At 47.6% G+C, this 26239-nt stretch overlaps 1 protein-coding gene across 1 annotated transcript in view; it reads left to right on the plus strand.

The window, feature by feature from the left end:
- Positions 1-268: 268 nt before the first annotated feature.
- LOC135518452 (A-kinase anchor protein 2-like) overlaps positions 269-26239 on the plus strand; it is a 121408-nt gene continuing 95437 nt past the window's right edge. The window contains 3 exon segments of the mRNA XM_064943628.1: positions 269-412; positions 10176-10220; positions 10223-10957. Coding sequence (XP_064799700.1) covers positions 10178-10220; positions 10223-10957 — 778 coding nt within the window. The 5' untranslated portion in view covers positions 269-412; positions 10176-10177.

Consider the following 26239-nt stretch of genomic DNA (forward strand, 5'->3'; position numbering starts at 1 on the left):
GAGAGGAATACATAGAGAGAGGGAGAGAGGGAGAGAGATAGAGGGGGAGGGAGAGAGGAATACAGAGAGAGAGGGAGAGAGAGGGGGGAGAGAGATAGAGGGGGAGGGAGAGAGGAATACAGAGAGAGAGGGAGAGAGGGAGAGAGAGGGGGTAGAGAGCGAGAAAGGGACAGTTACAAAGAGAGAGAGATTGAGTTTGTGCTGGGGTGGGGGGGGAGAGTCCAGTCTGACTTCCTCTCCTGCTCTCCGCCCCAACCAGATGCTCTGAGTAACGCCTCACCCCAGCTACTCAACCAGCTCTCCGGCCAGCTCCCCGAGCAGCAGCCAGACATCAGAGACACCTCCACCACTTCTCTTCATCAGGCCACAGCCTCAACAGCACCTGCCTCTGGGGAGCAGCCAAAGAAACCTGGTAGGTGCTGGGTGGGGGAGGAAGGAGTTGTGAGGTCTGGACCGGAGCCAAGGGAGTACAGTACTAGGACCAGGGAGGGGTAACAGGTAGTAGCTAGCTAACGGAGAGTGAGGGAGGTACAATGTCGCAACCCACAGACTCACCAATAGGAAGGTACAAAGTGACTCAGTGATTCATGTTTGAATCTCAATGTGAAAACACTGTCTGCATCTCCTTCACATAGTTGACAACAGATGCTACTGAGCCAGATGTCTGTGTGTCTATGTGTCAGGGGAGAAGCTCCAGCTGGTATCTGATACTACTGAGCCAGATGTCTGTGTGTCAGGGGAGAAGCTCCAGGTGGTATCTGATGCTACTGAACCAGATGTCTATGTGTCAGGGGAGAAGCTCCAGCTGGTATCTGATGCTACTGAGCCAGATGTCTATGTGTCAGGGGAGAAGCTCCAGCTGGTATCTGATGCTACTGAGCCAGATGTCTATGTGTCAGGGGAGAAGCTCCAGCTGGTATCTGATGCTACTGAGTCAGATGTCTATGTGTCAGGGGAGAAGCTCCAGCTGGTATCTGATGCTACTGAGCCAGATGTCTATGTGTCTGTGTGTCAGGGGAGAAGCTCCAGCTGGTATCTGATGCTACTGAGCCAGATGTCTATGTGTCAGGGGAGAAGCTCCAGCTGGTATCTGATGCTACTGAGCCAGATGTCTATGTGTCAGGGGAGAAGCTCCAGCTGGTATCTGATGCTACTGAACCAGATGTCTATGTGTCAGGGGAGAAGCTCCAGCTGGTATCTGATGCTACTGAGCCAGATGTCTATGTGTCAGGGGAGAAGCTCCAGGTGGTATCTGATGCTACTGAGCCAGATGTCTATGTGTCAGGGGAGAAGCTCCAGCTGGTATCTGATGCTACTGAGCCAGATGTCTGTATGTCTATGTGTCAGGGGAGAAGCTCCAGCTGGTATCTGATGCTACTGAGCCAGATGTCTATGTGTCAGGGGAGAAGCTCCAGCTGGTATCTGATGCTACTGAGTCAGATGTCTATGTGTCAGGGGAGAAGCTCCAGCTGGTATCTGATGCTACTGAACCAGATGTCTATGTGTCTATGTGTCAGGGGAGAAGCTCCAGCTGGTATCTGATGCTACTGAGCCAGATGTCTATGTGTCTATGTGTCAGGGGAGAAGCTCCAGGTGGTATCTGATGCTACTGAGCCAGATGTCTATGTGTCTATGTGTCAGGGGAGAAGCTCCAGGTGGTATCTGATGCTACTGAGCCAGATGTCTATGTGTCAGGGGAGAAGCTCCAGCTGGTATCTGATGCTACTGAGCCAGATGTCTATGTGTCAGGGGAGAAGCTCCAGCTGGTATCTGATGCTACTGAGCCAGATGTCTGTGTGTCTATGTGTCAGGGGAGAAGCTCCAGCTGGTATCTGATGCTACTGAGCCAGATGTCTATGTGTCAGGGGAGAAGCTCCAGCTGGTATCTGATGCTACTGAGTCAGATGTCTATGTGTCTATGTGTCAGGGGAGAAGCTCCAGCTGGTATCTGATGCTACTGAGCCAGATGTCTATGTGTCAGGGGAGAAGCTCCAGCTGGTATCTGATGCTACTGAGCCAGATGTCTGTGTGTCTATGTGTCAGGGGAGAAGCTCCAGCTGGTATCTGATGCTACTGAGCCAGATGTCTATGTGTCAGGGGAGAAGCTCCAGGTGGTATCTGATGCTACTGAGCCAGATGTCTATGTGTCAGGGGAGAAGCTCCAGGTGGTATCTGATGCTACTGAGCCAGATGTCTATGTGTCAGGGGAGAAGCTCCAGGTGGTATCTGATGCTACTGAACCAGATGTCTATGTGTCAGGGGAGAAGCTCCAGGTGGTATCTGATGCTACTGAACCAGATGTCTATGTGTCAGGGGAGAAGCTCCAGGTGGTATCTGATGCTACTGAGCCAGATGTCTATGTGTCAGGGGAGAAGCTCCAGGTGGTATCTGATACTACTGAACCAGATGTCTATGTGTCAGGGGAGAAGCTCCAGGTGGTATCTGATGCTACTGAGCCAGATGTCTATGTGTCAGGGGAGAAGCTCCAGCTGGTATCTGATGCTACTGAACCAGATGTCTATGTGTCAGGGGAGAAGCTCCAGCTGGTATCTGATGCTACTGAGCCAGATGTCTATGTGTCAGGGGAGAAGCTCCAGGTGGTATCTGATGCTACTGAACCAGATGTCTATGTGTCAGGGGAGAAGCTCCAGGTGGTATCTGATACTACTGAACCAGATGTCTATGTGTCAGGGGAGAAGCTCCAGCTGGTATCTGATGCTACTGAGCCAGATGTCTATGTGTCAGGGGAGAAGCTCCAGGTGGTATCTGATGCTACTGAGCCAGATGTCTATGTGTCAGGGGAGAAGCTCCAGGTGGTATCTGATGCTACTGAGCCAGATGTCTATGTGTCAGGGGAGAAGCTCCAGCTGGTATCTGATGCTACTGAACCAGATGTCTATGTGTCAGGGGAGAAGCTCCAGCTGGTATCTGATGCTACTGAGCCAGATGTCTATGTGTCAGGGGAGAAGCTCCAGCTGGTATCTGATGCTACTGAACCAGATGTCTATGTGTCAGGGGAGAAGCTCCAGCTGGTATCTGATGCTACTGAGCCAGATGTCTGTATGTCAGGGGAGAAGCTCCAGCTGGTATCTGATGTTACTGAGCCAGATGTCTGTGTGTCAGGGGAGAAGCTCCAGCTGGTATCTGATGCTACTGAGCCAGATGTCTATGTGTCAGGGGAGAAGCTCCAGCTGGTATCTGATGCTACTGAACCAGATGTCTATGTGTCAGGGGAGAAGCTCCAGCTGGTATCTGATGCTACTGAGCCAGATGTCTGTATGTCTATGTGTCAGGGGAGAAGCTCCAGCTGGTATCTGATGCCACTTAGACAGATGTCTATGTGTCTATGTGTCAGGGGAGGAGCTCCAGGTGGTATCTGATGCTACTGAGCCAGATGTCTGTGTGTCAGGGGAGAAGCTCCAGCTGGTATCTGATGCTACTGAACCAGATGTCTATGTGTCAGGGGAGAAGCTCCAGCTGGTATCTGATGCTACTGAGCCAGATGTCTGTATGTCTATGTGTCATGGGGAGAAGCTCCAGTTGGTATCTGATGCTACTGAACCAGATGTCTGTGTGTCAGGGGAGAAGCTCCAGCTGGTATCTGATGCTACTGAGCCAGATGTCTATGTGTCAGGGAGAAGCTCCAGCTGGTATCTGATGCTACTGAGCCAGATGTCTATGTGTCAGGGGAGAAGCTCCAGGTGGTATCTGATGCTACTGAGCCAGATGTCTATGTGTCAGGGGAGAAGCTCCAGTTGGTATCTGATGCTACTGAACCAGATGTCTGTGTGTCAGGGGAGAAGCTCCAGCTGGTATCTGATGCTACTGAGCCAGATGTCTATGTGTCAGGGGAGAAGCTCCAGCTGGTATCTGATGCTACTGAGCCAGATGTCTATGTGTCAGGGGAGAAGCTCCAGCTGGTATCTGATGCTACTGAGCCAGATGTCTGTATGTCTATGTGTCAGGGGAGAAGCTCCAGCTGGTATCTGATTTTAAGATTTTAAGTACCTGTCTTTTAAAAAGCAGGTGAAAAAGGCAACTCAAATGACCAAATTCAACCTCGCTAATTTTCCGATTTATACGAAATTGTTTCACTACAGAGGTAGCAAAACTGTACTTCAAATCTATGATACTCCCCCACTTAAACATACTGCTTGACTAGATGGGCCCAGCTTGCTGTACAACATTAAAACCTATTCAGTCTGTCTACAAACAGGCTCTCAAAGTGCTTGATAGGAAGCCCAATAGCCATCATCACTGCTACATCCTCAGAAAGCATGTACAAGACACCGACGCATGTCTTGTATTCAAGATCCTAAATGGCCAGGCTCCTCCCCCTCCACTCAGTACTTCTGTTCAACAGAAAACCCAAACATATGGCAGCAGATCCACAAGGTCTGCCATGAGAGGTGACTGTTTAGTTCCCTTAAGGAAAAGCACCGTTAGTCTGACACACATAACTGTACCACCGATCACACTTTCACAAAAAACATAAAGACATGGCTATAGGTCAATCAGACTAATGAACATCCCTAGCTGTGTGTTGTCACTTTCCATGTTGCCTGTTGTCTGTAGCTGGTGAGGTGTGGAAACACTGTTGTTTTTTTTTGTTATTGCTCTGTCTGGGTGCTACGTGTCTCTTGTTCTATGTTTCTCTGTCTGCGTGCTACGTGTCTCTTGTTCTATGTTGTTCTGTCTGCGTGCTACGTGTCTCTTGTTCTATGTGTCTCTGTCTGCGTGCTACGTGTCTCTTGTTCTATGTTTCTCTGTCTGCGTGCTACGTGTCTCTTGTTCTATGTTTCTCTGTCTGCGTGCTACGTGTCTCTTGTTCTATGTGTCTCTGTCTGGGTGCTACGTGTCTCTTGTTCTACGTGTCTCTTGTTCTATGTTTCTCTGTCTGCGTGCTACGTGTCTCTTGTTCTATGTTGTTCTGTCTGCGTGCTACGTGTCTCTTGTTCTATGTTGTTCTGTCTGCGTGCTACGTGTCTCTTGTTCTATGTTGTTCTGTCTGCGTGCTACATGTTTCTTGTTCTATGTGTCTCTGTCTGCGTGCTACGTGTCTCTTGTTCTATGTGTCTCTGTCTGGGTGCTACGTGTCTCTTGTTCTACGTGTCTCTTGTTCTATGTTTCTCTGTCTGCGTGCTACGTGTCTCTTGTTCTATGTTGTTCTGTCTGCGTGCTACGTGTCTCTTGTTCTATGTTGTTCTGTCTGCGTGCTACGTGTCTCTTGTTCTATGTTGTTCTGTCTGCGTGCTACGTGTCTCTTGTTCTATGTGTCTCTGTCTGCGTGCTACGTGTCTCTTGTTCTATGTGTCTCTTGTTCTATGTGTCTCTTGTTCTATGTTTCTCTGTCTGCGTGCTACGTTTCTCTTGTTCTGTGTATCTGTCTGTGTGCTACGTGTCTCTTGTTCTACGTGTCTCTTGTTCTACGTGTCTCTGTCTGTGTGCTGCGTGTCTCTTGTTCTATGTTGTTCTGCATGTGCTCACTACTCATGGTGTGTCTGTATTGTTATTGTAATTGTTTTGGGAAAAACTTGCCCAGGGACTCCAGGTCAAAATTAGCCGACTGGCTAAAACCAGCACTTATACTGAAACGTTGATTCATGTGCACTGTCCCTGTAAAAATAAAATAAACTCAAACTCAGAACTGGTTCCTGACTGGTTCCTGGGACCGGCTGATCAGTTCAACATATTAACACTACCCTGGGACTGGTTGCTGGGACTGGTTCCTGGGACTGGTTGCTGGGACTGGTTCCTGGGACTGGTTCCTGGGACTGGTTGCTGGGACTGGGACTGGTTCCTGGGACTGGTTGCTGGGACTGGTTCCTGGGACTGGTTCCTGGGACTGGTTCCTGGGACTGTTTCCTGGGACTGGTTCCTGGGACTGGACTGGGACTGGGCTCTGGGACTGGTTCCTGGGACTGTTTCCTGGGACTGGTTCCTGGGACTGGGCTCTGGGACTGGTTGCTGGGACTGGGCTCTGGGACTGGTTCCTGGGACTGTTTCCTGGGACTGGTTCCTGGGACTGGTTCCTGGGACTGGGCTCTGGGACTGGTTGCTGGGACTGGTTCCTGGGACTGGTTCCTGGGACTGGGCTCTGGGACTGGTTGCTGGGACTGGTTCCTGGGACTGGTTCCTGGGACTGGGCTCTGGGACTGGTTGCTGGGACTGGGCTCTGGGACTGGTTCCTGGGACTGGTTGCTGGGACTGGTTCCTGGGACTGGTTCCTGGGACTGGGCTCTGGGACTGGGCTCTGGGACTGGTTGCTGGGACTGGTTCCTGGGACTGGTTCCTGGGACTGGGCTCTGGGACTGGTTGCTGGGACTGGTTCCTGGGACTGGTTCCTGGGACTGGGCTCTGGGACTGGTTGCTGGGACTGGGCTCTGGGACTGGTTCCTGGGACTGGTTGCTGGGACTGGTTCCTGGGACTGGTTCCTGGGACTGGGCTCTGGGACTGGTTGCTGGGACTGGTTCCTGGGACTGGTTCCTGGGACTGGACTGGTTCCTGGGACTGGACTGGTTCCTGGGACTGGACTGGTTGCTGGGACTGGTTCCTGGGACTGGTTGCTGGGACTGGTTGCTGGGACTGGTTGCTGGGACTGGACTGGTTCCTGGGACTGGGCTCTGGGACTGGTTGCTGGGACTGGTTCCTGGGACTGGTTGCTGGGACTGGGCTCTGGGACTGGTTCCTGGGACTGGACTGGTTCCTGGGACTGGTTCCTGGGACTGGTTCCTGGGACTGGACTGGTTCCTGGGACTGGTTCCTGGGACTGGTTCCTGGGACTGGTTGCTGGGACTGGGCTCTGGGACTGGTTCCTGGGACTGGTTCCTGGGACTGGTTCCTGGGACTGGTTCCTGGGACTGGTTCCTGGGACTGGACTGGTTCCTGGGACTGGTTCCTGGGACTGGTTCCTGGGACTGGTTGCTGAGACTGGTTGCTGGGACTGGTTGCTGGGACTGGTTGCTGGGACTGGTTCCTGGGACTGGTTCCTGGGACTGGTTCCTGGGACTGGTTGCTGGGACTGGTTCCTTAACATTATTGTCATCTATCGCCCACCAGAAGCCCTTGGAGAGCATATCCAATGAGCTCGACACCTTAGAGAGTTCATCCAATGAGCTAGACGCCTTGGAGAGTTCATCCAACGAGCTTGACACTTTGATAAACTCACTTCCAGACGATGGCTAACCGCTATACTTGGTGACTTCAACCTCCCGACGTCGCCTTCGATTGATTTATTTTTCCGATCCCCTCCAACTCACAAGGCAGACAATACTCTAACCTCATGTTTACTGGAGGCTGTTCTCCTACTAATCTCACTATGACCCCCTCCAGGTCTCTGTTCTCCTACTAATCTCACTGTAACCCCCTCCAGGTCTCTGTTCTCCTACTAATCTCACGGTGACCCCCTCCAGGTCTCTGTTCTCCTACTAATCTCACTGTGACCCCCTCCAGGTCTCTGTTCTCCTACTAATCTCACTGTAACCCCCTCAGGTCTCTGTTCTCCTACTAATCTCACTGCAACCCCCCTCCAGGTCTCTGTTCTCCTACTAATCTCACTGTAACCTCCTCCAGGTCTCTGTTCTCCTACTAATCTCACTGTAACCTCCTCCAGGTCTCTGTTCTCCTACTAATCTCACTATGACCCCCTCCAGGTCTCTGTTCTCCTACTAATCTCACTGTAACCCCTCCAGGTCTCTGTTCTCCTACTAATCTCACTATGACCCCCTCCAGGTCTCTGTTCTCCTACTAATCTCACTGTAACCCCTCCAGGTCTCTGTTCTCCTACTTATCTCACTGTAACCCCCTCCAGGTCTCTGTTCTCCTACTAATCTCACTGTAACCCCTCCAGGTCTCTGTTCTCCTACTAATCTCACTGTAACCCCCTCCAGGTCTCTGTTCTCCTACTAATCTCACTATGACCCCCTCCAGGTCTCTGTTCTCCTACTAATCTCACTGTAACCCCTCCAGGTCTCTGTTCTCCTACTTATCTCACTGTAACCCCCCTCCAGGTCTCTGTTCTCCTACTAATCTCACTGTAACCCCCTCCAGGTCTCTGTTCTCCTACTAATCTCACTGTGACCCCCTCCAGGTCTCTGTTCTCCTACTAATCTCACTGTGACCCCCTCCAGGTCTCTGTTCTCCTACTAATCTCACTGCAACCCCCTCCAGGTCTCTGTTCTCCTACTAATCTCACTATGACCCCCCTCCAGGTCTCTGTTCTCCTACTAATCTCACTATGACCCCCACCAGGTCTCTGTTCTCCTACTAATCTCACTGTAACCCCCCTCTAGGTCTCTGTTCTCCTACTAATCTCACGGTGACCCCCTCCAGGTCTCTGTTCTCCTACTAATCTCACTGAACCCCCTCCAGGTCTCTGTTCTCCTACTAATCTCACTGTAACCCTTAGAGAGTTCATCAATGATCTTGACACCTTGATAAGCTAATGTCCTGACGAAGGCTCACCGCTGTTCGTACCTCCCGACTACTGCCTTCTATTAATTTCTTTCCAACTCTCTATTTTCTCTCCTTTTGACCCTTTTCCAGTCCCCTCCCACTCACAAGGCAGACAATACAGTTGGCCTTTACTAGAGGCTGTTTGCCTACTCCCCTGCTCCGTGGCTGAGTTACTCATTGCGAGCTTACAGGACAGGGCTGCGGGCAGCTGAGTGTAAATGGAGGAAAACTAAACATCCGGAGGACATATCACACTTCCTCTTCCTCCTCTCTACTTTCTCTTCCTCTGGGTCCCCTGCTAAAGCCAATTTTATCACTCTACATTTCAAGCTTCTGCCTCTACTCGTAGGAAACACTTTTCACTCTTGTCACAGAGGCTCTCCGCACTGCCAAAGCTGACTCTCTCTCCTCTGTTCTCATCCTCCTAGATCTATCTGCTGCCTTGGACACCGGGAACCATCAGATCCTCCTCTCCACCCTCTCAGGGCTGGGTGTCTCAGGCTCTATCAGATCCTCCTCTCCACCCTCTCAGCGCTCGGCATCTCAGTCTCTATCAGATCCTCCTCTCCACCCTCTCAGGGCTGGGTGTCTCAGGCTCTATCAGATCCTCCTCTCCACCCTCTCAGGGCTGGGTGTCTCAGGCTCTCCATCAGATCCTCCTCTCCACCCTCTCAGGGCTGGGCGTCTCAGGCTCTATCAGATCCTCCTCACCACCCTCTCAGGGCTGGGTGTCAGGGCTCAGGCTCTATCAGATCCTCCTCTCCACCCTCTCAGGGCTGGGTGTCTCAGGCTCTATCAGATCCTCCTCTCCACCCTCTCAGGGCTGGGCGTCTCAGGCTCTATCAGATCCTCCTCTCCCCCTCTCAGGGCTGGGTGTCTCAGGCTCTATCAGATCCTCCTCTCCCCCTCTCAGGGCAGGTTGTCTCAGGCTCTATCAGATCCTCCTCTCCACCCTCTCAGGGCTGGGTGTCTCAGGCTCTATCAGATCCTCCTCTCCACCCTCTCAGGGCTGGGAGTCTCAGGCTCTATCAGATCCTCCTCTCCACCCTCTCAGGGCTGGGCGTCTCAGGCTCCATCAGATCCTCCTCTCCACCCTCTCAGGGCTGGGCGTCTCAGGCTCTATCAGATCCTCCTCTCCACCCTCTCAGGGCTGGGCTTCTCAGACTCTATCAGATCCTCCTCTACACCCTTTCTGGGCTGGGTGTCTCAGGCTCTATCAGATCCTCCTCTACACCCTTTCTGGGCAGGGCACTGCAGCCCACCTGGTGTTCAACCTTACCAAGTCCTCCCACGTCACCCCACTCATCCGCACACTCCACTGGCTTCCAGTCGAAGCTCGCATCCGCTACAAGACCATGCCTACGGAGCAGCAAGAGGAGCTACCCCTCCCTACTTTCAGGCTCAAACCCTACACCCCAACGAGAGCACTCCGTTCCGCCAACTTAGGTCCTTGTGGGAAAGCTTCCTGCCCATCTTCCAAAAATATCTGAAACTCTATATCTTCAAATAGTATCTTAAATAATCACCCAGAGTTGTACTATAGTTGAAACCACATGATATCCTGTCTGTCTGTCTGTCTGTCTGTCTGTCTGTCTGTCTGTCTGTCTGTCTGTCTGTCACCCAGAGATTTACTATAATGGTAACATGATATCTTCTTTCTCTCTCTCCCTCCCTCCTCCGTCCGTCCGTCCGTCCGTCCGTCTGCCTGTCTTTTATCCAGTGATGTACGCCATGGAGATCAACGTGGAGAAGGACAGAAAGACAGGGACACCAGGATCCTGTCAGCGTCTGCAGTCAGCCCTGATGAAGTGCCTGACTGCGGGGTCAAGGTTTTCGACGACGGCCGGAATGTTGTCTACGAGGTCCGCTCGGGGGGGTCCTCTACCCTGGACAATGGGGTTCACCGCTGGAGCTCCCAACAGGTGGATGAGCTGATGAAGCGGGTCGGGGCGACCAGCGGCTGTGCTCAGGGAGGCAAGGCTAAGGTCACTGTCAACCCCGCCGACGCTGATGACCCCAAAATCTCCCCCAGGTCCATTGACCACTCCGCTGACCTCCCTACCAACTACACCTACACTACCCCCCCAGCGGTCCCTAGCTCTGCCACCACGGCCCACAAGATGCCCCAGCCCCACGCCCCTATCACCACCCAGCCTCCACCCTGCCGGGAGGTGATATACGAAGGTGAGGTGACGAAGGCTCCCCAGGCTACGGCAGAGAAGCCGATCACGATGATCTTCAATCATAATGTAGATGACCAGGATGAGACCAAGAGGCTGCTGGGATTCAACGGCACGATCAAGGCTGAGATCGTCCTGATTGATGAGGACGATGAGAAGTCGCTACGGGAGAAAACGGTGACAGACGGTTACTCCACCATGGACGGCAACGCCGCCGACCTGGTGTCCGGCGCCCGGCCGCTCAGCGACACCACCGAACTGTCGTCGGAGGGGAAGGACGAGAGCTCTGCCACGGCCACCAAGGAACTCCCCTCCCCAGCAGGTATAGAGAAGAAAGAGAGCTGCCACTGCTGTACTATCATGTGACCTCATTACTTTAACTACACTACCCACAACTCTCTGTTACTCTTGGGACTGCAGGGAGGGAGGAGCTCATTGGTTAATCAAGGCTCTGATCTCCCTCCTCCCTAAACCCTCCTCCTCCTCCTCCTATTCCTCCTCACGGCTACTAACAGAACCCTCTGACGCCTGGAACTTGGCTGCATTGACATAATTATTTTTAACTTTGACCTTTGACCCACCTTTGTGAGCCTGTGTCTGACCCTTATCCTGACAATGCCCCCCCCCCCCCCCCCTGTCACTCTGTCACTCCCTTCAGTAGGACAACGGTGGAAGTTGCCCCGAATAAAGGGTCAGTTTTAGATTTTTACGACTACAGATGAAGGTCAGGATTGGATGAGGGGAAGCTGGATCTGTACCTAGAGGAAACTTCACCCCAGAGCAAGGACAACACACCACCATTCCAACCAGAGGAGCACAGTGTTTGGGTTGGATTGGGCTTGCCACTAGTTTCATTGTATTCACAATACATTTGGTCTGTAAGAAATAGGTTATAACACAATCCTTTAAAACCTGACCAAGGAATGTTTGGTATTAAAGACCTGGATCAGATGACTCTCTATCTGGCACTCTGAAAAACAACAGAAAGTAGACCTGCACAAACAGAGATATAGTATGTTACAGTATAGATTGATACCCATCTGTCGAGTTGCCTTATTCAAGCAAAGACATCTGACTGACTGGATGGACTACAGACTAGGGGCCCATCCCAAACTGCACCTTATTCCCTATGTAACACAGTGCTTTTGACCAGAGCCTTGAGGGTAGAGAGGCCCTGACCTTGATACAACACCAAATATGTTTTATGTGAGGATTTGTGTAAAACGTAGTGCACTATATAGGGAATAGGGCTCTGGTCTAAAGTAGTGCACTATATAGGGAATAGGGCTCTGGTCTAAAGTAGTGCATTATATAGGGAATAGGGCTCTGGTCTAAAGTAGTGCACTATATAGGGAATAGGGCTCTGGTCTAAAGTAGTGCATTATATAGGGAATAGGGCCTGGTCTAAGGTAGTGCACTATATAGGGAATAGGGCTCTGGTCTAAAGTAGTGCATTATATAGGGAATAGGGAATAGGGCCTGGTCTAAAGTAGTGCACTATATAGGGAATAGGGCTCTGGTCTAAAGTAGTGCATTATATAGGGAATAGGGCCTGGTCTAAAGTAGTGCACTATATAGGGAATAGGGCTCTGGTCTAAAGTAGTGCATTATGTAGGGAATAGGGCTCTGATCTAAAGTAGTGCTCACTACATAGGGAATAGGGCTCTGGTCTAAAGTAGTGCATTATATAGGGAATAGGGCCTGGTCTAAAGTAGTGCACTATATAGGGAATAGGGCTCTGGTCTAAAGTAGTGCACTATATAGGGAATAGGGCCTGGTCTAAAGTAGTGCACTATATAGGGAATAGGGCTCTGGTCTAAAGTAGTGCACTATATAGGGACTAGGGCTCTGGTCTAAAGTAGTGCACTATATAGGGACTAGGGCTCTGGTCTAAAGTAGTGCACTATATAGGGAATAGGGTGCCATTTGGGATATATCCTGAGAAGGGCTACTTATGACCTTCTGTCTATACTGTAAGAAACATGAACAGTTATCATAATTAACGATAGGCACTGTACATAAGCTCCTCACCCGAACCATGTCAGAGTACAGGAGGGAACTCTACCAAGGTTTCAGAGTATAGGAGGGAACACTACCAGGGTATCAGAGTACAGGAGGGAACAACCAGAGTATGGGATTGAATTTTACCAGGGTTTCAGAGTATAGGAGGGAACACTACCAGGGTATCAGAGTACAGGAGGGAACTACCAGGGTATCAGAGTATAGGAGGGAACACTACCAGGTATCAGAGTACAGGATTGAACTACCAGGGTATAGGAGGGAACTCAGAGTATAGGAGGGAACTACCAGGGTTTCAGAGTATAGGAGGAACTCTACCAGGGTATCAGAGTACAGGAGGGAACTACCAGAGTATAGGAGGAACAACCAGAGTATAGGAGGGAACTACCAGGGTTTCAGAGTATAGGAGGGAACTCTACCAGGGTTTCAGAGTACAGGAGGGAACACTACCAGGGTATCAGAGTACAGGAGGGAACAACCAGAGTCTGGGAGGGAATTTTACCAGGGTTTCAGAGTATAGGAGGGAACACTACCAGGGTGTCAGAGTATAGGAGGGAACTACCAGGGTTTCAGAGTATAGGAGGGAACTACCAGAGTATAGGAGGGAACTACCAGGGTTTCAGAGTACAGGAGGGAACTACCAGGGTTTCAGAGTACAGGAGGGAACACTACCAGGGTATCAGAGTACAGGAGGGAACTACCAGAGTATAGGAGGGAACTACCAGGGTTTCAGAGTATAGGAGGGAACTCTACCAGGGTATCAGAGTACAGGAGGGAACAACCAGAGTATAGGAGGGAACTACCAGGGTATCAGAGTATAGGAGGGAACACTACCAGGGTTTCAGAGTACAGGAGGGAACACTACCAGGGTATCAGAGTACAGGAGGGAACAACCAGAGTCTGGGATTGAATTTTACCAGGGTTTCAGAGTATAGGAGGGAACACTACCAGGGTATCAGAGTATAGGAGGGAACACTACCAGGGTATCAGAGTATAGGAGGGAACACTACCAGGGTATCAGAGTACAGGAGAGTACTGCCAGGGTATCAGAGTACAGGAGGGAACAACCAGAGTATGGGATTGAATTTTACCAGGGTTTCAGAGTATAGGAGGGAACACTACCAGGGTGTCAGAGTATAGGAGGGAACACTACCAGGGTATCAGAGTACAGGAGGGAACTACCAGGGTTTCAGAGTATAGGAGGGAACAACCAGAGTATAGGAGGGAACTACCAGAGTATAGGAGGAACTACCAGAGTATAGGAGGGAACTACCAGGGTATCAGAGTATAGGAGGGAACTCTACCAGGGTATCAGAGTACAGGAGGGAACTACCAGGAGTATAGGAGGGAACTACCAGAGTATAGGAGGGAACTCTACCAGGGTTTCAGAGTATAGGAGAGTACTACCAGGGTTTCAGAGTATAGGAGGGAACAACCAGAGTATGGGATTGAATTTTACCAGGGTTTCAGAGTATAGGAGGGAACACTACCAGGGTATCAGAGTACAGGAGGGAACACTACCAGGCTATCAGAGTATAGGAGGGAACAACCAGAGTATGGGATTGAATTTTACCAGGGTTTCAGAGTATAGGAGGGAACACTACCAGGGTGTCAGAGTACAGGAGGGAACACTACCAGGGTGTCAGAGTATAGGAGGAAACTACCAGGGTTTCAGAGTACAGGAGGGAACACTACCAGGGTATCAGAGTACAGGAGGGAACTACCAGGGTTTCAGAGTATAGGAGGGAACTACCAGGGTTTCAGAGTACAGGAGGGAACCTCATTATGATATTAGATTTACTGTATTTGAATGTTTTTGCTTTTTGAACAAAATGTATTGAAAGGCCATTGAAAGGACTTATGAAACCACAGATCTCCTCAATGCAGAACATGTCAGTGTTACGACTCAACTCAGATCAGCAGCTGGTTTTCAGGTTACTGACATGCTCTATATTTTTATATCACTCTTTGTCTCTGTGTTCTCTCTCTCTCTCTCTCTCTCTCTCTGTCTCTCTGTCTCTAATCAATATTCTCACTTCTCAATCTTTCTCTCTCTGTGTTGTCTCTCTCTCTCTCTGAATCTGTGTCCTCCCTATCTCTCACTCTCTCTCTGTCTCTGTGTTGTCTCTCTTTCTCTCTCTCTCTCCATATCTGTGTCCTCCCTATCTCTCACTCTCTCTCCCTATCTCTCTCTGTCTCTGTGTTGTCTCTCTTTCTCTTCTCTCTCCATATCTGTGTCCTCCCTATCTCTCACTCTCTCTCCCTATCTCTCTCTGTCTCTGTGTTCTCTCTCTCTCTCTATCTCTGTGTCTCTCTGTCTCTGTCTCTGTGTTGTCTCTCTCTGTCTCTCTCTGTCTCTGTGTTCTCTTTCTCTCTGTCTGTCTCTCTTCTCGATATTTCTGTCTCTCTTCTCAATCTTTCTCTCTCTGTATCTGTGTCCTCCCTATCTCTCACTCTCTCTCTCTCTCTCTGTGTATCTGTGTCCTCTCTCTCTCTCTCTCTCTCTCTCTCTGTATCTGTGTATCTGTGTCCTCCCTATCTCTCAATCTTTCTCTCTCTGTATCTGTGTCCTCCCTATCTCTCACTCTCTCTGTCTCTGTGTTGTCTCTCTTTCTCTCTCTCTCTCCATATCTGTGTCCTCCCTATCTCTCACTCTCTCTCCCTATCTCTCTCTGTCTCTGTGTTGTCTCTCTTTCTCTCTCTCTCTCCATATCTGTGTCCTCCCTATCTCTCACTCTCTCTCCCTATCTCTCTCTGTCTCTGTGTTCTTCTCTCTCTCTATCTCTGTGTCTCTCTGTCTCTGTCTCTGTGTTGTCTCTCTCTGTCTCTCTCTGTCTCTGTGTTCTCTTTCTCTCTGTCTGTCTCTCTTCTCGATATTTCTGTCTCTCTTCTCAATCTTTTCTCTCTGTATCTGTGTCCTCCCTATCTCTCACTCTCTCTCTCTCTCTCTGTGTATCTGTGTCCTCTCTCTCTCTCTCTCTCTCTCTCTCTGTATCTGTGTATCTGTGTCCTCCCTATCTCTCAATCTTTCTCTCTCTGTATCTGTGTCCTCCCAATCTCTCACTCTCTCTCTCTCTCTCTGTGTATCTGTGTCCTCTCTCTCTCTCTCTCTCTCTCTGTATCTGTGTCCTCCCTATCTCTCTCTCTCTGTATCTGTGTCCTCCCTATCTTTCACACTCACTCTCACTCTCTCTTCTCTATTTAAATGCCTTGGATCATAGGTGGTATCTTTTAAAGGAACTAGGGGGCCAAACTCTCTCCCAGGTTAGTCTAACATTCCTTTTCAGAGGGTGGAGAACACTTACTGCCAACTAAAGCTCTATTTGCATAGCACTACTGTCTCAAACACAGTGAGAACATGTCATGTCTGACACAGTGAGAACATGTATAACACAGTGAGAACATGTCTAACACAGTGAGAACATGTCTGACACAGTGAGAACATGTCTAACACAGTGAGAACATGTCTAACTAACACAGTGAGAACATGTCTAGCTAACACAGTGAGAACATGTCTAGCTAACACAGTGAGAACATGTCTAACACAGTGAGAACATGTCTAGCTAACACAGTGAGAACATGTCTAGCTAACACAGTGAGAACATGTCTAACTAACACAGTGAGAACATGTCTAAGCTAACACAGTGAGAACATGTCCACAGTGAGAACATGTTTAACTAACACAGTGAGAACATGTCTAACTAACACAGTGAGAACATGTCTGACACAGTGAGAACATGTCTAACTAACACAGTGAGAACATGTCTAACACAGTGAGAACATGTCTAACTAACACAGTGAGAATATGTCTAACTAACACAGTGAGAACATGTCTAACTAACACAGTGAGAACATGTCTAACTAACACAGTGAGAACATGTCTGAGAACAGTGACACAGTGAGAACATGTCTGACACAGTGAGAACATGTCTAACTAACACAGTGAGAACATGTCTGACACAGTGAGAACATGTCTGACACAGTGAGAACATGTCTAACACAGTGAGAACATGTCTAACTAACACAGTGAGAACATGTCTAACTAACACAGTGAGAACATGTCTGACACAGTGAGAACATGTCTAACTAACACAGTGAGAACATGTCTAACTAACACAGTGAGAACATGTCTGACACAGTGAGAACATGTCTAACTAACACAGTGAGAACATGTCTAACACAGTGACACAGTGAGAACATGTCTGACACAGTGAGAACATGTCTGACACAGTGAGAACATGTCTAACTAACACAGTGAGAACATGTCTAACTAACACAGTGAGAACATGTCTAACACGGTGAGAACATGTCTAACTAACACAGTGAGAACATGTCATGTCTAACACAGTGACACAGCGAGAACATGTCTAACACAGTGAGAACATGTCTAACACAGTGAGAACATGTCTGACACAGTGAGAACATGTCTAACACAGTGAGAACATGTCTGACACAGTGAGAACATGTCTGACACAGTGAGACCATGTCTAACACAGTGAGACCATGTCTAACACAGTGAGACCATGTCTAACTAACACAGTGAGACCATGTCTAACTAACACAGTGAGATTATGTCTGACACAGTGAGACCATGTCTAACTAACACAGTGAGAACATGTCTAACTAACACAGTGAGAACATGTCTAACTAACACAGTGAGAACATGTCTAGCTAACACAGTGAGAACATGTCTAACTAACACAGTGAGAACATGTCTAACTAACACAGTGAAAACATGTCTAACACAGTGAGAACATGTCTAACACAGTGAGAACATGTCTAACACAGTGAGAACATGTCTAACACAGTGAGAACATGTCTAACTAACACAGTGAGAACATGTCTGACACAGTGAGAACATGTCTAACTAACAGTGAGAACATGTCTAACACAGTGAGAACATGTCTAGACACAGTGAGAACATGTCTGACACAGTGAGAACATGTCTGACACAGTGAGAACATGTCTGACACAGTGAGAACATGTCTAACACAGTGAGAACATGTCTGACACAGTGAGAACATGTCTGACACAGTGAGAACATGTCTGACACAGTGAGAACATGTCTGACACAGTGAGAACATGTCTAACTAACACAGTGAGAACATGTCTAACTAACACAGTGAGAACATGTCTAACACAGTGAGAACATGTCTGACAGTGAGAACATGTCTAACTAACACAGTGAGAACATGTAACTAACACAGTGAGAACATGTCTAACACAGTGAGAACATGTCTGACACAGTGAGAACATGTCTAACACAGTGAGAACATGTCTGACACAGTGAGAACATGTCTAACTAACACAGTGAGAACATGTCTGACACAGTGAGAACATGTCTGACACAGTGAGAACATGTCTAACTAACACAGTGAGAACATGTCTGACACAGTGAGAACATGTCTAACACAGTGAGAACATGTCTGACACAGTGACACAGTGAGAACATGTCTGACACAGTGAGAACATGTCTAACTAACACACTGAGAACATGTCTAACACAGTGAGACCATGTCTGACACAGTGAGAACATGTCTGACACAGTGAGAACATGTCTGACACAGTGAGAACATGTCTAACACAGTGAGACCATGTCTGACACAGTGAGAACATGTCTGACACAGTGAGAACATGTCTAACACAGTGAGAACATGTCTGACACGGTGAGAACATGTCTAACACAGTGAGAACATGTCTAACACAGTGAGAACATGTCTGACACAGTGAGAACATGTCTGACACAGTGAGAACATGTCTAACACAGTGAGACCATGTCTAACTAACACAGTGAGACCATGTCTAACTAACACAGTGAGATTATGTCTGACACAGTGAGACCATGTCTAACTAACACAGTGAGAACATGTCTAACTAACACAGTGAGAACATGTCTAACTAACACAGTGAGAACATGTCTAGCTAACACAGTGAGAACATGTCTAACTAACACAGTGAGAACATGTCTAACTAACACAGTGAAAACATGTCTAACACAGTGAGAACATGTCTAACACAGTGAGAACATGTCTAACACAGTGAGAACATGTCTAACACAGTGAGAACATGTCTAACTAACACAGTGAGAACATGTCTGACACAGTGAGAACATGTCTAACTAACACAGTGAGAACATGTCTGACACAGTGAGAACATGTCTGACACAGTGAGAACATGTCTGACACAGTGAGAACATGTCTGACACAGTGAGAACATGTCTGACACAGTGAGAACATGTCTGACACAGTGAGAACATGTCTGACACAGTGAGAACATGTCTGACACAGTGAGAACATGTCTGACACAGTGAGAACATGTCTAACTAACACAGTGAGAACATGTCTAACTAACACAGTGAGAACATGTCTAACACAGTGAGAACATGTCTGACAGTGAGAACATGTCTAACTAACACAGTGAGAACATCTCTAACTAACACAGTGAGAACATGTCTAACACAGTGAGAACATGTCTGACACAGTGAGAACATATCTAACTAACACAGTGAGAACATGTCTAACACAGTGAGAACATGTCTGACACAGTGAGAACATGTCTAACTAACACAGTGAGAACATGTCTGACACAGTGAGAACATGTCTGACACAGTGAGAACATGTCTAACTAACACAGTGAGAACATGTCTGACACAGTGAGAACATGTCTAACACAGTGAGAACATGTCTGACACAGTGACACAGTGAGAACATGTCTGACACAGTGAGAACATGTCTAACTAACACACTGAGAACATGTCTAACACAGTGAGACCATGTCTGACACAGTGAGAACATGTCTGACACAGTGAGAACATGTCTGACACAGTGAGAACATGTCTAACACAGTGAGACCATGTCTGACACAGTGAGAACATGTCTGACACAGTGAGAACATGTCTAACACAGTGAGAACATGTCTGACACGGTGAGAACATGTCTAACACAGTGAGAACATGTCTAACACAGTGAGAACATGTCTGACACAGTGAGAACATGTCTGACACAGTGAGAACATGTCTAACACAGTGCGAACAACACAGTGAGACCATGTCTGACACAGTGAGAACATGTCTGACACAGTGAGAACATGTCTGACACAGTGAGAACATGTCTAACACAGTGAGAACATGTCTAACTAACACAGTGAGAACATGTCAACACAGTGAGAACATGCTAACACAGTGAGAACATGTCTAACTAACACAGTGAGAACATGTCTGACACAGTGAGAACATGTCTGACACAGTGAGAACATGTCTGACACAGTGAGACCATGTCTGACACAGTGAGAACACATGACACAGTGAGACCATGTCTGACACAGTGAGAACATGTCTGACACAGTGAGAACATGTCTAACACAGTGAGAACATGTCTGACACAGTGAGAACATGTCTGACACAGTGAGAACATGTCTGACACAGTGAGAACATGTCTAACACAGTGAGAACATGTTCGGACACAGTGAGAACATGTCTGACACAGTGAGAACATGTCTAACACAGTGAGAACATGTCTGACACGGTGAGAACATGTCTAACACAGTGAGAACATGTCTAACACAGTGAGAACATGTCTGACACAGTGAGAACATGTCTGACACAGTGAGAACATGTCTGACACAGTGCGAACATGTCTGACACAGTGAGACCATGTCTGACACAGTGAGAACATGTCTGACACAGTGAGAACATGTCTGACACAGTGAGAACATGTCTAACACAGTGAGAACATGTCTAACTAACACAGTGAGAACATGTCTAACACAGTGAGAACATGTCTAACACAGTGAGAACATGTCTAACTAACACAGTGAGAACATGTCTGACACAGTGAGAACATGTCTGACACAGTGAGAACATGTCTGACACAGTGAGACCATGTCTGACACAGTGAGAACATGTCTGACACAGTGAGAACATGTCTGACACAGTGAAAACATGATCTGACAATTACAACAATACTGAATGAACACTTATTTTAACTCAATATAATACATCAATAAAATCTATTTAGTCTCAAATAAATAACGAAACATGTTCAATTTGGTTTAAATAATGCAAAAGCACAGTGTTGGAGAAGAAAGTAAAAGTGCAATATGTGCCATGTAAGAAAGCTAACGTTTAAGTTCCTTGCTCAGAACATGAGAACATGAAAGCTGGTGGTTCCTTTTAACATGAGTCTTCAATATTCCCAGATAAGAAGTTCTAGGTTGTAGTTATTATAGGATTTGGCTCTCTGTACCATTTGTATTTCATATACCTTTGACTATTGGATGTTCTATTAGGTACTTTAGTATTGCCATCCTCATCTCAGGAGTTGATAGGCTTGAAGTCATAAACAGCGCAATGCTTGAAGCATTGCAAAGAGCTGCTGGCAAACGCAGTAAAGTGCTGTTTGAATGAATGCTTATGAGCCTGCTGGTGCCTACCACCGCTCAGTCAGACTGCTCTATCAAATCATAGACTTAATTATAACATAATAACACACAGAAATACGAGCCTTGGGTCACTAATATGGTCAAATCCAGAAACATCATTTAGAAAACAAAATGTTTATTCTTTCAGTGAAATACGGAACCGTTCCGTATTTTATCTAACGGGTGGCATCCATCAGTCTAAATATTGCTGTTACATTGCGCAACCTCCAATGTTATGTCATAATTACATAAAATTCTGGCAAATTAGTTCGCAATGAGCCAGGCGGAACATATACCGTGACTCTGCGTGAAATGAACGCAGGAGAAGTGACACAATTTCCCCTGCTAACATGCACTTATTTTAACTAAATATGCAGGTTTCAAAATATATACTCCTGTGTATTGATTTTAAAGAAAGGCATGTGTGGTGTTTATGGTTAGGTACATTTGTGCAACGATTGTGCGTTTTTGCAAATGTGCATTTGTTAAATCTTTCCCCCGTTTGGCGAAGTTGAAGTAGGCTTTGATTCGATGGTAAATTAACGGGCACCGCATTGATTATATGCAACGCAGGACAAGCTAGTTAACCTAGTAATATCATCAAACATGTGTAGTTAACTAGTGATTATGTGAAAATTGATTGTTTTTTATAAGATACGTTTAATGCTAGCTAGCAACTTACCGTGACTCCTTGCTGCCCTCATAACAGGTAGTCAGCCGGCTCCTCGTGCAATGTAATCGGTGTCCAAAAAGGCCAATATCTGATTGTTATGAAAACTTGAAATCGGCCAATCGGTCAATCTCTAGTTAACATGGTGCTAACAATTATGGGATCTGGCTTAGCTCTGCACAAGCCCACCACAAATATACAGTGGGGCAAAAAAGTATTTAGTCAGCCACCAATTGTGCAAGTTCTCCCACTTAAAAAGATGAGAGAGGCCTGTAATTTTCATCATAGGTACACTTCAACTATGACAGACAAAATGAGAAAAAAAATCCAGAAAATCACATTGTAGGATTTTTAATGAATTTATTTGCAAATTATGGTGGGAAATAAGTAAACAAAAAAAAGGTTACATTTGAATCAGAATCCCATGATGTACACTGAGGTATTGTTGGCAGAATAGATGGATGCAGTTCAATGCTTGATTAATATAATGAACTTCTTGCTAGTCCAAAACAAAATCCCAATGAGGTTTTAAATCCCAACTGGCCTGGTACATTGTTTACTGCCTCCATTCGGGATCCACTGCTTCAGTTCAAAATTTTGGACAAAAAAAACAGATGAATGTAACTACGGCTGGAAATGTCAATGTAATCAAACGAGCAACGGATCACAAGTCAGTCATAACGTGACTAATAGGTGTGTCAAACACTGAGCCAAATAGGAAACACAAGAGAGTATAAATGAATTAACAGTTGAGCATCACCTTTATGAAATTACCGTCTGATCTGCTCGCATAGGTGAAATTCAATTTCGATTGCGCTGCTTTGTGTGTCTCATTTTACAGCAGAGGGAAGGTGTACAGAATCACAGTCCTATTTAGGCTACTGAAATGTGTCAGTCTGGCTTCGGTTTCTAAAGCTTGACAATGAATAACAAAACAACAACAAAACAACAGCAACAAACACTAAGGAGAACCATCTAGGCATTTTACAGCAACATTTAAGCAGTAGCCGCGGCTGGCTATTCATGTCATAATACATGTCAAGTGCACCATACAGCAATGCGGCATTCAACTCTACCGGTGATCCAATGTTACAACAACCTACAGATATGGTTTTGTTATTTGCTGTTGTTAAATACTTTTGGGTCACAGAATATTTTACAAATCTGCGAGCAAAGCAGCAAAGGCTGGACAGATATTATTGATCTCTTCCTCTAACCCTCCTGTCCTCTAACCCTCCTGTCCTCCAGCCCTCCTGTCCTCTAACCCTCCTGTCCTCTAACCCTCCTGTCCTCTAACCCTCCTGTCCTCTAACCCTCCTGTCCTCTAGTCCTCCTGTCCCCCTGTCCTCATGTCCTCTAGTCCTCCTGTCCTCTAGCCCTCCTGTCGTCCTGTCCTCATGTCCTCTAGTCCTCCTGTCCTCTAGCCCTCATGTCCTCTAGTCCTCCTGTCCTCTAGTCCTCCTGTCCCCCTGTCCTCATGTCCTCTAGTCCTCCTGTCCTCTAGCCCTCCTGTCGTCCTGTCCTCATGTCCTCTAGCCCTCCTGTCGTCCTGTCCTCATGTCCTCAGGTCCTCCTGTCCTCTAGCCCTCCTGTCGTCCTGTCCTCATGTCCTCTAGCCCTCCTGTCCCCCTGTCCTCATGTCCTCTAGTCCTCCTGTCCTCTAGCCCTCATGTCCTCTAGTCCTCTAGTCCTCCTGTCCTCTAGCCCTCCTGTCGTCCTGTCCTCATGTCATCTAGCCCTCCTGTCCCCCTGTCCTCATGTCCTCTAGTCCTCCTGTCCTCTAGTCCTCCTGTCCTCTAGTCCTCCTGTCCTCTAGTCCTCCTGACCCCCTGTCCTCATGTCCTCCTGTCCTCATGTCCTCTAGTCCTCCTGTCCTCTAGCCCTCCTGTCGTCCTGTCCTCATGTCCTCTAGCCCTCCTGTCCCCCTGTCCTCATGTCCTCTAGTCCTCCTATCCTCTAGCCCTCATGTCCTCTAGTCCTCCTGTCCTCTAGCCCTCCTGTCCCCCTGTCCTCATGTCCTCTAGTACTCCTGTCCTCTAGCCCTCCTGTCCCCCTGTCCTCATGTCCTCTAGTACTCCTGTCCTCTAGCCCTCCTGTCGTCCTGTCCTCCTGTCCTCTTATTCAGGCCCAAGATGCACTACAGCAGAGAGTAGACAGGGCATTGGGGGGGGCACCTCTTATTCAGGCCCCAAGATGCACCACAGCAGAGAGTAGCCAGGGCATTGGGGGAACCTCTTATTCAGGCCCCAAGATGCACCACAGCAGGGAGTAGACAGGGATATTATATTCAAAGCCCACACGTTTTAATAACAACAAACCTTGGTCATTTTTTTCCTAGAGTGTGTTGAAGTTTCTATGTGTATAAAACAATGAGTTATCATTATTTTGGTTTTTATGCTACGTGTGATTACTTCAGGATGACAGCACGTGTCTGGTTTCAAAAGGCCTTAGTAGTTCAACTCAGAGAATACACCATGGATTAATAACACAATACTAAAGTAGTGATTTCAGGGGGCAGCCGCCCCCCACCGGATTCCTGGTCCAACAACTGTCAACCCAATGCCTTCTCCGTTACACCAAGAGATCTGAACCGCCTGCTGAAGTTGCTAGGTGTTGGCTTAAGATCGCTACAATATCCCTTCATTCTAAGCCAAGCACAATCCGCCACACCTGTTCTCTCGTCTTACAGAGTCCACCGATCGACAAACCTCACCGATCGATAAACCTCACCGATCGACAAACCTCACCGATCGACAAACCTCACCGATCGACAAACCTCACCGATCGACAAACCTCACCGATCGACAAACCTCACCGATCGACAAACCTCACCGATCGACAAACCTCACCGATCGACAAACCTCACCGATCGACAAACCTCCATGATAGAATGAATTCAGACCACTAGCTATAAACGAGGAATGTTTTTCACATCTTCGGGAAGTGAGCGTTTGTTTGTGAAGATGTTTTTGTGTGAAAAAAAATCTAGAAATATCACTGTAGCCGTCTGCAAATATGGGCCTGTGTCCCAAAATGTCTCCCTATTCCCTACAGAGTGAACCAGGTTTGACCGGACACTGGTAAAAAAAGTAGTGCACTCTATAGGGAATGTGGTGCCATGTAGAAGAACCCTCTGTGTTTTGAGTTGACGATAATAACCGTGAGTTTGTGTGTGAGGACGTACCAGGCCTTGACCGAATGCCGTTGAGCAGACAGTGTGCATCCCAAATGGCCCCCATAACAAATGGCCCCCCATCCCAAATGGCCCCCCATCCCAAATGGCCCCCCATCCCAAATGGCCCCCATCCCAAATGGCCCCCATCCCAAATGGCCCCCATCCCAAATGGCCCCCATCCCAAATGGCCCCCATCCCAAATGGCCCCCCATCCCAAATGGCCCCCCATCCCAAATGGCCCCCATCCCAAATGGCCCCCATCCCAAATGGCCCCCATCCCAAATGGCCCCCATCCCAAATGGCCCCCATCCCAAATGGCCCCCTATTCCAACAGAGCACTACTTTAGACCCATCGGCGTGACGCTGAGGGCCCTGGGATCAGGTCAGACAGAGAGCACTATGGACAGAAAGAGGTGCCAGGTTTCAGAACTAACCACACAACAAACTAATACTTCATTTTGGAAAGCTGAAGTGCCATTTTTGTTTTGTTTCAGTTATTTATGCTTACGATATTGTCTCTCTGTCTCTCATTCAACCTGTTGCTTCTTCATGCCCTTCAGTCCAGTCAATCTATCGGTGGTCTGGCCTGCTGAAGCAGTAATTTTTATTCTCACCATCTCCCTCTGTAAGGTATAATAACCAGTACAATAAACAGCAGTTGTTCAGTGTGGCCAACCCTCCTGTGTCTTTGCTATGCTTCTTTCTCTAAAACACTGTTCTTCAATTATCAGGACAGTAAACTATTCTAGCACTACTCTACACTACACTACTCTACCACTACACTACTCTACCACTACACTACTCTACGCTACACTACGCTACTCTAACACTACACTACTCTACTACTACACCACTCTACCACTACTCTACTCTACCACTACACTACTCTACTACCACACTACTCTACTACTACAATACTGTACCACTACGCTACTCTACCACTACCACTACTCTACTCTACCACTACACTACTCTATTACTACACTACTCAAATACTATACTACACTACTCTACCACTAGAGTACACTACAACTACACTACACTACACTACTCTACTACAGCACTACACTACAACGACACTACACTACACAACTCTACTACTACACTACACTACTATTACACAACTCTACTACTACACTACACTACTATTACACAACTCTACTACTACACTACACTACTACTACACTACTCTACCACTACACTACATTACACTACTCTACCACTACACTACACCACTCTACTACTACATACACTACCACTAAACTACACTACTACTACACTACTCCACTACTACACGACACTACTCTACTACTACACTACTC

Source organism: Oncorhynchus masou, chromosome 28 (assembly GCF_036934945.1).
Source record: "Oncorhynchus masou masou isolate Uvic2021 chromosome 28, UVic_Omas_1.1, whole genome shotgun sequence".
NCBI classification, from domain to species: domain Eukaryota; kingdom Metazoa; phylum Chordata; class Actinopteri; order Salmoniformes; family Salmonidae; genus Oncorhynchus; species Oncorhynchus masou.